Here is a 12637-nt window from a genome sequence, read left to right on the forward strand (position 1 = left end):
GGCTTGTTTTCCTTTTAAAACCAACTAATTATACAATACATAAGGTTTGTTTTCCTTTAAAAACCAACTAATTATACAATGTATAAGGCTTGTTTTCCTTTTTAGACCAACTAATTATACAATACATAAGGTTTGTTTTCCTTTAAAAACCAACTAATTATACAATGTATAAGGCTTGTTTTCCTTTTAAAACCAATTATTTATACAAATGCATAAGACTTGTTTTCCTTTAAAGACCAACTAATTATACAATGCATAAGGCTTGTTTTCCTTTTAAAACCAATTATTTATGCAAATGCATAAGACTTGTTTTCCTTTAAAGACCAAGTAATTATACAATGTATAAGGCTTGTTTTCCTTTAAAGACCAACTATTTATTCAAATGCGTAAGGTTGTTTGCCTTTAAAGACAAACTAATTATACAATGCATAAGGCTTGATTTCCTTTAAAGACCAACTAATTATACAATGTATAAGGCTTGTTTTCCTTTAAAACCAATTATTTATACAAATGCATAAGGCTTGTTTTCCTTTAAAGACCTACTAATTATACAATGCATAAGGCTTACAAATGCATCAGGATTGTTTTCCTTTAAAAACCACCTAATTATACAATGCATAAGGCTTAAAAATGTATTAGGCTTGTTTTTCTTTACAGACCAACTCATTTTACAATGCATAAGGCTTGTTTTCCTTTAAAGACCAAGTGATTATACAAATGCATAAGGCTTGTTTTCCTTTATAGACTAAGTAATTATACAATGCATAAGGTTTGTTTTCCTTTAAAGACCAAGTAAATATACAATGTATAAGGCTTGTTTTCCTTTTAAAACCAACTAATTATACAATGCGTCGGGATTGTTTTCCTTTAAAGACCAACTATTTATTCAAATGCGTAAGGTTGTGTGCCTTTAAAGACAAACTAATTATACCATGCATAAGGCTTGATTTCCTTTAAAGACCAACTTATTATACAATGTATAAGGCTTGTTTTTCTTTTAAGACCAACTAATTATACAATACATAAGGTTTGTTTTCCTTTAAAGACCAACTAATTATACAATGTATAAGGCTTGTTTTCCTTTAAAACCAATTATTTATACAAATGCATAAGACTTGTTTTCCTTTAAAGACCTACTAATAATACAATGCATAAGGCTTACAAAAGCATCAGGATTGTTTTCCTTTAAAGACCAACTAATTATACAATGTATAAGGCTGGTTTTCCTTTAAAACCAATTATTTATACAAATGTATAAGGCTTGTTTTCCTTTAAAGACCTACTAATTATACAATGCGTCGGGATTGTTTTCCTTTAATGACCAACTAATTATACAAATGCATATGATTGTATTCTTTTAAAACCAACTAATTATACAAATGCATAAGGCTTGTTTTCCTTTAAAGACCAACTAATTATACAATGCATAAGGCTGGTTTTCCTTTAAAGACCAACTCATTATTCAAATGCATGGATATTAGTGTCTTACATACATGCCGAGGATGAAGTTAGAGATAAATGTATTCACGATTATACCAAATTTGTGTAACTAATTGGACTGACAACATATTTTTTCAAGGCTATTAGAAAAAGTTGTATAAATACAAATTTATCAGCTACACTGTATTTATCTTTTTTATCTTTTTTTTTCATTGTGTTGAAAATAATACAAGATACTGCTGGCATTACAGTATGACAAAATACCGTAATGATATTGTATTGACACTTTACTATCATAAAAGACCATATATAGATGTTGTTTTAATGATTGTTTCATGTTATGGTTGCTATATTGTAGGCGTATACAATAAGCTTACTAGTTTTCGCGAGCGAATCATTTACATGACTTATGCAAGTAGAAAAAATAACGTGCATATGTCAAACTTAAACCATCTCCAATATAAATATAGTTAGAAAATCGATGGAGACACTCCCATTTAATGTCACTCATCATTGTATAAAGACTTACTTTTCAGCTGCAGCAACATTCTTAATATCTATAGTTGAATTATACAAAGCAGTCGTCGTGCTTATTGTATAGTTTGTGGTCCAATGTGTTGTAAAATTGGTCAAAGTGGCATTTGTATCTACTGGACATGAATATGGTGGTGGACTTGGTCGACTGGCAATAGTCCCAATGGCTAGCCAAAATGAAAATATCAAACTGCATATCATTCCTATAGTAGCGCCCTAAAAAGATTGATCGTTACCAATATAATTAACCTCTTGTATAATTGACTTTTTAAATATATAAGCAAGTCATTGCGCAATTACGAGAAAAATATAAGTTTTTGGACTTTATTAATAATATATGTGTTGATCCATGAAGACAGCTTTACATTTTGAGTGGCACTACATATGCACAGCTCAACTTGCTTAAAAAGATTTCATTCCAGAACTATGATATGGAAATAAATTGACAAGATGAATTACTATTACTAAATGTACTGTTTATTAATTACCACCAGTTCTTATAACTACTGCAACTAAAGTTTTCACTGATCTTAAAATTTTACTTTTGTATGCAAATGAAAACTATCCGACGATACATTTGTTTTTATACATTGGACAAATAGTTTGAACACATCTCGTGTAGCGTAAACTCATTCAGAAAAGTATTCCTGTTAATTGTTATTCTTTGGGGGAATCACCACCGAAAATATATTTATATTGATTGACTGATTTGGTTTTTTTAACGTCCAGTGGTATGATATTTCATGAATATTAAGGTCGAGAACAAATCTATATGTTGAAAAAGGTAGATATGTTGTACTGCGCCAGGAACTTACATGAGGTGTTGCTATGGCTCTTTCCTGTGGCACTCTCTCTCAACGAGGAATTAGATTTGAAGTCCCAAAAAGCGACAGCATGTTCTTGCTTATTTACACAACATGCACAGCTAAATAGGGGCTACTCTTTAAAATGAGTATCACTGACAGGTAGGAGAATTCCAGATGATAGTTTCTATAAACCATAGTGAACTCTCGGGACTTTAAAAAAATATTTTGGTATCGGATGACACTGATGAGTCTTGTGTAGACAAAATGCGCGTCTGGCGTACAAAAGTGGAAGCATAGTAGATCTGATGTCTTTATACAAAGATGTTAATGTGGTTAAACTATCTGTTTGGGTAAGGCTTTGGTATGTTTTTATATTTGCACCCATCATGACAAGTTGAAGTCAAGTATGTCAATTTTACCACGTTTTGACACCAAAATGACATCATGACACTACAGCAGACATATTTGCCCTTAAATGTCAAGATAGTTAAATTAGGAGTTGATTAAAAAGATGTACCATTTTTGCATTTTCATGGTCTAGGTTATGGCTTCTTTTCATACCTCTTTTTTATGATAATTTCTATACTCACCAGTGAATTTATACACGGGAAGAACAAAGCCATAACAAATAGCGCCAACAACGGTCCACCAACCATTCCAAATATACTTAAGGAAATTTGTAATATCAGAGTTCCAAAATACTGCGACAGGAATGCAAGTCCAATTGTCAATAGGCCATATAATAATGCAACCACTTTTGAATACACTGTAGCTCTGCTTTCATTAACTTCTGTCTGAGTTATTTTCTTGTAAATTGGTTTGAAGATGTCTGTCATAAATACTAAGGCTAGAGCATTGACACCAGAAGACACTGTACTGGAATAAAACATATTTTAAAATATTTTGGAAGAACTATTCTTCAGGGCAAACAAATACCGCATTTGACTGACAATCTGGTATATAACAATGGTTTTATGTGGGCAATTTCAGTAATACATATTGATGAACAGATCTCTTCAATTGATAATTTCATCTCTTAAGAGGAATAAGACAAGAAGGAAACTCTTTTATTAAATTTTTAAAGTGAGAATGTGGCTTTACAGTTACTTATTTTCCAGTCTTGTGTTTAGTAAAAGATTGCATTGACAAAATTGGTCCCTCTCATAAGTATCTTCTAAGCTGTGATTTTTTTGAAACCTATTGCATTCGGTATGTGGATTAAGATGAAAGTCTAAGAATTGTTCACTCTTCACATCTTTCTTTCAGTTTTGGAAATACTAACATTTTTTTCTAGAAATTATGTGATATAACCTCACCTTAAGGACGCACTGAATATACAGGCAACAAACAATCCTGGTACGCCATAGGCATTACCTAACACATCCATTACCAAATATGGTATTAACTGTAAAAAGTAAGGTATTACTTGTAATATATTTTAAGCACTGTAAGCATGAATAGTATCAGAGAAAACTATATAGTCAAGATGCTTAAGCGATCTACTGCTTTCTAGGATTAAGAGCTAAAATTTTACCGCTTGTGAAAACAAATGAAATCGTCCAGCTAATTGAACAGATCTCTTTATAACGGCGTTAATGATAAGTATTGCTTCTAAAGGAAACCATACATGTCAATACTGAACAATTTCACAATTGTACGAACACAAGCTTATCCAAAGAGCTGAAAAAGTTAAATCACAAAAATACTGAACTCCGAGGAAAATTCAAAACGGAAAGTCCCTACTCAAATGGCAAAATTAAAAGCACAAACACATCAAACGAATGGACAACACTTGTCATATTCCGGACTTGGTACAGGCATTATCTTATGTAGAAAATGGTGGATTTAACCCTTGTTTTATAGCGCTAAACCTCTCACTTGTATGACAGTCGCATCAAATTCCAAATCGCGCGCTGGATTTGAATACATAAATATACATTTTTTTTGTATTTAATTCTTTTGTTTGAGATGCTGAAGATTGTTTTTTTCTCAAAGACTTTGAAATTTTCATTAAAAAAGTAAAGTACCTACTATCACATAAATACTTAATATGCACATGAAAGACAGCAAATGAGTCAAATTCTAACAAGGTGAAAAATTAAATGCGCGCAATATATTTTAGGCATACAAATTAATGATTTATCTGCGGAATATGAGATAAAATTCAGGAATGAGTTTCACAAAAAATCTTACGACTTAGGTTGATCGTAAGTATACTAAAATGTGTAATACTTACGATCAACTTTAGTCGTAAGATGTTTTGTGAAACTTACTTCAGATAAGGACTCTTACACCACATGAGCTTAAGTTATAAAAGGAGAAGTACACTCGAATGAAGTACAAAAAATATCGATTATAATATATTATTTGATAAAAATAGAAAACATCATATTTTTAGATAAAAGATTCGTGAAAACGACAAGAGTTTGTCTGATTCTCCCGAATAGTTTTTAACGGAAATAATATCTATCAATAGGCGGACTAGTTTTAAATACCTGATCTCCTTTTGGAATTATACATGGCACAGGATTTTGATCTCCATATTTTGCAAACAGAACGAGACCGGTGTAAACAAGTAGTGATGTAAATACTATGCTGGCGGGTAACTGTAGGTATAAAGCCCTAGAAGAATACCGGAAATATTATTAACAAAAATTAAAGGGGTATAAACGTCTTGCTATTTGAATGTTCGACTCTTGCATTTTAAATTCGTATTATGTATGTGCAGCATACAAAGGAATGAATATTTTCCTGCAGATGGTTAATACTCGTCTCAATCTTGTGATCTAGAAAGACCACGTGAATTTGTCTGCTCTTCGATTGCTCCTTTGGTAGTTTTCATGTCTTATCAAAAAAAAGATCTACAGACAACGGCTACATTTCATCGATATTAAATGCTTTAGAAAACATTATTCAATGAAAACATTTATTATAAGCTAAACAGTTACCGCTTGTGAAAAACAAATTGAAATCGTCAAGCAGGTCTCTTTATAACGGCGTTAAAATAAATATTGCTTCTAAAGGAAACATACATGTCCTATCTAAATAATGTTGCATGACTGAAAGAACACAGGCTTAGCCAAAGAGCTGAGCAATCAGAGGCGGAGGTAATCGAGGTTAAGGTTAAAAACAAAAGAAGGACATCGTGGAGAGTAAATGGCGGTGTCTTGCAACAAATGACAGATTGTATTAATGAAAAGAGTTATTACCTTTTCATTTTTGTATTTCGTCGCTTCATATAATTTTTATTCAAATGGTAAATTATAACAAAATGTTTATTTTTTTCAAACTAAAAGAACTGGCATAAAAATAAGAAAATTATTTTAATTAGACCAATTGATGAATGGGCGTTTATAATCATTTAACCTACGTTTGAGCTCCTCGTAAGTTCTTCATGCTGACATATCTTTGAACCATAGCTTGGTTTCCGCCATATACTGTCAGTGCTGTCATAAAGCCACCAAGTATCAAAGTCCAGACCGTGTGTCTCACCATAGGACTTGGATCAAAACTAAAAATTTAAAGTCATCATAATCTATGGTTACTTTTTATCTTTTGAGAATTTAACAGAACAAAGGACCATGGCGATAACAAAGTTAATTAAAGACTTTAAATGACTTTCATAATTAATCCCTTCTTAAATTCAATGTTTTCTTTGATTACAAACATTGTACCCCATCAATGCAACGATGGCCCAGATACATTTATTAAAATTGTTATCACTATCACTAAACATTGAATAACATAAACATTTCACGATAACAACGTTTACGGCTCTCTCTCTTTATATTCATTATACCCAATCAATGAATCGATGGCGCACATACTTTTATTAAATCTCTCTCTCTCATTGGTGTACCTGATGCTCTATTCACACATTTTTTAAAGGGGCATTAGCTACGAGATATAAAAAAAAAATAAAGATATGATTTTTTTTTGTTCAATCAGTAATGAAAGTGAAATAGTGAAATAATAATTCGCTTTTTGCAGCCAGTTTGGTTCAATTTTGCCAAAATAAGCTAAGAAACATCGCTGATGAATTATTCACTTGCAAGTGAATAATTCGACTTTATTTGATCCGTATTCATGTGACCTTCAATTTAACCCCTTAGCTAAGTCGAATATGAGAATTTGAGTCAAATCGGTGAACATGAATTTGAAAGCTAATGTCCCTTTAATAATGACTATAGTGAAATCAAATCAATAGATTAAACAAAAACATATAGATATAAGAAGATGTGGTATGAGTGCCAATGAGACAACTCTCCATCCAAGTCAAAATTTATAAAAGTAAACCATTATAGGTCACAGTACGGTCTTCAACACGGAGCCTTGGCTCACACCGAACAGTAAGCTATAAAGGGCCCCAAAAAATTACTAGTGTAAAACCATTCAAACGGGAAAACCAACGGTCTAATCTATATAAAAAACGAGAAACGAGAAACACTTATGAACCACATCAACAAACGACAACTACTGAACATCAGATTCCTAACTTAGGACAGGTGCAAACAAATGCAGCGGGTTTAAACGTTTTAATGGTACCAAACCTTCACCCTTTTTCTGAAACAATAGTGTAACATCACAACATAAAAAGACACACTATAAAATATCAACTGAAATAGCTTAACTCAATCAAAGGACATATTAACACCATTGAACATACACTGAACAAATAAATTTGACCTATGACACAATGTAAATACAAAATAAATAAACTAAGGGAAGAATAATAAAGTAACATATTATATCGGTAAGAAATGATACAATTAAAGAAAAACAATATGCTCGAACAAAAATACCATCCATTTGCAATAACTTTAAACACAGGTAAATGAAAATAATTTTGTTGTTAGGTATACGTGTACAGTACCAATAGAGAAAGGAAATATTTTTACAAAATAAATAATTTAGAATACAAAATAAATAAACTAAGGGAAGAATAATAAAAGTAACATGTTATATAGGTAAGAAATGTTAAACAATAAAAGAAAAACAATATGCTCGAACAAAAATACCACCCATTTGCAATAACTTTAAACACAGGTAAATGAAAATAATTTTGTTGTTAGGTATACGTGTACAGTACCAATAGAGAAAGGAAATACTTTTACAAAATAAATAATTTTGATGTTCATAGTACGAAGTAAAAATTTATAGTTATACCAAACACTTATCAAAGCTGGTATATAGACCAGATATATATAACCCTGAATAACATTAAATAACAAAAAAGCAATACAATTAGTATCAACAGGTCAAATAAACAAGAAAGTACGATTTGAGAGTACTCGCAGTTACTGACAGCTAGTTAAAAGCCAAAACAATTAATAATAAAAAATCATGCATCAGAGACTAAAATCAACTAAAACACATCCCAGGGATTTAGTATTTTAACGTCATGGACAGTCAAAGAAGACATGACTAGTGCAATGCCAAAAATAAATGTATCGACAGACAGTAGGATAGTTAGGAGTTTAACCTCTTTATAGATCTAAACGAACGTGGGTGTGTCTTTATACATCCCACTTGAAAAAAATACAAATTTAGTTATGTTTTAATTTGCTGATGACAAAATCGATATTAGTGCCAATGTAAACTATATTCAAAGATCTAATTACAACATTGGTAAGATAACCTTTTCTTATGAGCCTGTTTAAAGGTTCGATGAGTTTACACGGATCACATAGTGATTTCTGCGCTTTAAGTACAATATTACCGTAAAATTTAGGATGTGAAATACCGTTTTTAATCAGTTTTCTACATGTACAGCCAAATTTACTAATCACATTTTTGTATCTATGAAAGAACTTAGCAAAAGTTTTACGTAATTTATGGTAACGAAATCCTTGATTTAATAATTTACCAGTGATGCATTGATTACGTTCGTTAAAATCTATGACATCACTACACACACGGGTATAACGAACGAGTTGGGATATATATACACCGTATGATAGAGCCAAAGGAACATCGCCGTCTAAAAAAGGAAAATTAACAATAGGGAATGAAAAATCGTCTCTTTTGTCGTAAATTTTCGTATGGAGTTTTCCTTTAGAGATTGAAATGTCCAAATCCAGAAAAGGACAACTACTGCTGTTTATGTTAGATTTAGTTAAAGTAAGTTCTATTGGGTAAATTTCGGTAGTATATTTAGAGAACTCTGGATTATTTAACGAAAAAATATCATCTAGATAACGGAAGGTATTGTTGATTATACATACTTGTCAATTTCTAGTTTTCCGCCTGCTGACGCCCTTTCGAAGACCGTTGCTATTCCACCGACTTCTATCGTGGCTTTAATTATGAGTGTCAGCAACCCAGCAAAGACAATAATCATTTGGAAAGCATCCGTCCACATTACTGCTTTTAGTCCACCCTTGGAATAGATATACAGAAATACGTTTGACTTAATAGTATATGTTTCTCCCGTCATATTAACGGGGCTCTCTCTAGACATGCGTCTATCGTTTTTTCGGAAGGTATGAATACGCATCGGAATGTAATTCTGAATGATCAAGTGATACGCTCCCCGCATGTACATGAATTCTTTTTACATTTTCACAACTCCTTTGAAGACCCATTCGTGGCCTGTTGTACTAACTTAACGGCAAAACATCTAGCTGATCCTACTAAAATTTTCTCAAATTTTGGTTTTGTGCAATCCTGATGAAGACGAATTCGAGAAAATGTTTCGTAATTACAAAAGGAAAAGGTTTACATTTGTCAAAATGTAACCTTGAATTTCAACTTTATCATAAATGATTTTTAAAAAAGTCACAAGTTTGTTCTTAGATATCAAAAGTCTTTGTGCTAATAAAACAAATCTCTCCATAAAAGGTCATTAGAGGCTCCAAAGTCAACACATTTTAGTGATGTTGTCAAACAACGATGATTGTATTTATTTTTTCCCCACAAATGTTCAGGAAAACCTTGGCCGAATCCAAAATGTTCTGTAATAAACCAATGTTTATATAGAATGCCTAGACACAACAATTTTCTGGATCGGAGGTTGCAAAAACTGTTACAAGTTATCATCGACAAATCGGACCATCACTGACGTTACAACACAAATATTGTGACCTCTAATGTAATGTGCCAAAAAGAAGTCATTTTTTTATAAAAATATATATATATCAACCATATCTATGTAAAATTTGTAGTATTATGGTCAAATTAAAAACTATATAAATATTAGGACCAATTATCACCTTACGCGAATCTACTCCATAATAAAATGATATTTTAATTTCAATCACGGGGTCAATAGCGCTGTTGGTGGATTGTTTGTTAGTCCCCAAGAGATTATTAGCCCAGCATACGTAAGTGTCTTGTCACTAAGATGATTTTCAACATACATTTAAAAAAAAATTTGTTTTTTTTAATTTAGAAATTATTAGAAAATAGTGTTCCAACTTCCTCAGGCAAGACTGATCTTCAAAGGTTTTTACTATTCATGTTACATGTATGTCCCTTTTGGTTATATAACTTCTAAAATATTTATACATCGTAGACTCTCAGATCTATTGGTAGGATTATTTCTGATGAAATTTACACTAGCGATTCGGAAGCACTTAATTTATAAAGGGTTATTTTTATTTGCATTGGGAGTAAGACTTATCTTCTATTTCCCGGAACAGTCACCTTTCGAAACCTACCCAAGTTTTTAGGTTTTATTATTGTTCCTAATTTGCCTGAACTATGCTTATTTGCAACTGAAAATCATTTAACCAATTCATTTTTTGGAACGATAAGAATATTCAGACAATTCTTTTAATGGTTGACCAAAGTGATAGGTAATGAGAGAATGGTACATTTTTGTACCACATGGATATACATATATTGAATTCTTTTTTTTATTAACTCGTATTATGATATTTACGATTATATCATCTACAAAATGTTATCATATTTTGATTTTTTAAGTAAATATTTGAAAAAAATCATTGAATCATTAAAAAAAAAAGAAAAAAAAAAGAAAGAAAATGGAGAAACTTACAATAGCTGTGTAAAATGTGCAGACCAGTCCGATCACCAAAATAGACACCAGCATATCGATACCCATAACTGTAAAACATTACATAAAAATGGGAATATACACATTTTATGACATCAATTCTTATATGGTGGAACTGTTACATGTACATTGTAAATTCTAAACGAAAGCTACACAATGTAGATATTTCAAACATATTTTAAAGATGGAGGACAGATTTCTTTTATTTATATAATAAAAATCATTCTGTTGGGTTCATTGATAAAAAATGATTTATGAAGATATTAGAAGATGTGGTATGAGTGCCAATGAGACAAATCGCCATCAAAGTCACAATTTGTAAAAGTAAACCATTATAGGTCAAAGTTCGGCCTTCAACACGGAGCCTTGGCTCACACCGAACAGCAAGCTATAAAGGGCCCCAAAAATGACTAGTGTAAAACCATTCAAACAGGAAAACCAACGGTCTAATCTATATAAAAAACGAGAAACGAGAAACGCTTATGAACCACATCAACAAAGACAGCCACATCAGGTTTCTGACTTAGGACAGGTGCAAACAAATGCAGCGGGTTTAAGTACACTTTTTGCACATGAAACGATCCTTGAAAACAACGTCAACATTATTACATAATACATTTTTGTATTAAATTATATTAGCTGTAAAAAACACCCGTTTATCATAAGACGTTAATAAATATATTTAATTAATTTATGTAACTAGATTACCGGTATTAAATTTCAGTCCCATGACGTTGACACGCCACATTTGAAAAATATGGGATTGGTAAGTGCTGCACCCCAAATTTACAATTTATCTATATGATTTCAAGAATCAAATAAAAATATATAATATACTGCAAAGTATGGAAGACAGATCAGTGTGTGTGTGTGTGTGTGTGTTGGGTGGGACAACAGAAAAATCACAAAATATACATCTGATGTAATTTTTTTTTGTTCCCCCACCGTGGCGGACGGGGCATTAAGTTTTATCCTTGTCCGTCTGTGCGTCCGTCCGTGCGACCGTACGTCTCTCCGTACGTCACAAAATTAATTTCCGTTCTCTTACTTTAGTTTGCCTCAATCAAATGTTAAGGAACTTTAATACACTGCTTATAATCGTTAAACACAGGTCAAGTTCGAATTTGGGTGGCGTCACTCTTTCACCGTTTTCGAGTTATGTCCCGTTGTAAATGAAAAAATGCCAAATTTGTCATTTCCGCACTCTAACTTTATTTTGCCTCTACCAAATGTTATGAAACCCGTACACAATACTTATTAACACCAAACACATATCAAGTTAAAATATGGGTGGCGTAATTTTTACAGTTCTTGAGTTATGCCCTTTTAAAAGTGGAAAAATTGGCAAAATTGCTGTTTCCGCAATCTAAATTTACTTTGCCTCTTTAAAATGCCTTTAAACTTATAAACAATGCGTATGACCCCCAAATACAGATCAAGTTCAAATTTTTGGGGCGTCACTTTCACCGTGCACGAGTTGTGTCCCTTTATAAATGGAACAACTACTACATTTGCCGTTTCCGTACTCTAACTTTTGTTTGCCTCAACCAAATGTAATGAAACTTACACACTATGCTTATTAGCACCAGACACATATCAAGTTCGAATTTGGTGGCGTCACTTACATCGCTCTTGAGTTATTTTACAATATGAATATGTAGACAACCAGATAATCGATTTATCGGTATGTATTTGCGTATTTTGCATGATAGAAACAAGTGGGTTTTTGCTACACCAGCAAACCGGAAGATGACTTGATAAGTTCGGGTCAAACTTATCAACGTCGGTTAATTCATTATGACGTCGTTGATATGTCCGGGTCAAAGTTATTAAGGCCGGG

At 32.1% G+C, this 12637-nt stretch overlaps 2 protein-coding genes across 5 annotated transcripts in view; one reads left to right on the forward strand and one right to left on the reverse strand.

The window, feature by feature from the left end:
• The window catches only part of LOC127702715 (DNA-directed RNA polymerase II subunit RPB1-like), a 519640-nt gene that overhangs the window by 263164 nt on the left and 243839 nt on the right, over positions 1–12637 (forward strand). The window lies entirely within an intron of this gene.
• Positions 1–12637, reverse strand: part of LOC127702714 (sodium-coupled monocarboxylate transporter 1-like) — a 69164-nt gene that overhangs the window by 13537 nt on the left and 42990 nt on the right. For all 4 annotated transcript variants that reach the window (XM_052207007.1, XM_052207006.1, XM_052207009.1 and 1 more), the window contains exons 4-10: positions 10780–10847; positions 9005–9159; positions 6151–6291; positions 5276–5402; positions 4097–4185; positions 3371–3656; positions 1970–2190 (exon numbers count right to left, since the gene is read on the reverse strand). In XM_052207007.1, the coding sequence (XP_052062967.1) occupies positions 1970–2190; positions 3371–3656; positions 4097–4185; positions 5276–5402; positions 6151–6291; positions 9005–9159; positions 10780–10847 (1087 nt within the window). The remainder of the gene's footprint in view (positions 1–1969; positions 2191–3370; positions 3657–4096; positions 4186–5275; positions 5403–6150; positions 6292–9004; positions 9160–10779; positions 10848–12637) is intronic.

This window comes from Mytilus californianus, unplaced genomic scaffold (genome assembly GCF_021869535.1).
Source record: "Mytilus californianus isolate M0D057914Y unplaced genomic scaffold, xbMytCali1.0.p SCAF_5, whole genome shotgun sequence".
Classification (NCBI taxonomy): Eukaryota; Metazoa; Mollusca; class Bivalvia; order Mytilida; family Mytilidae; genus Mytilus; species Mytilus californianus.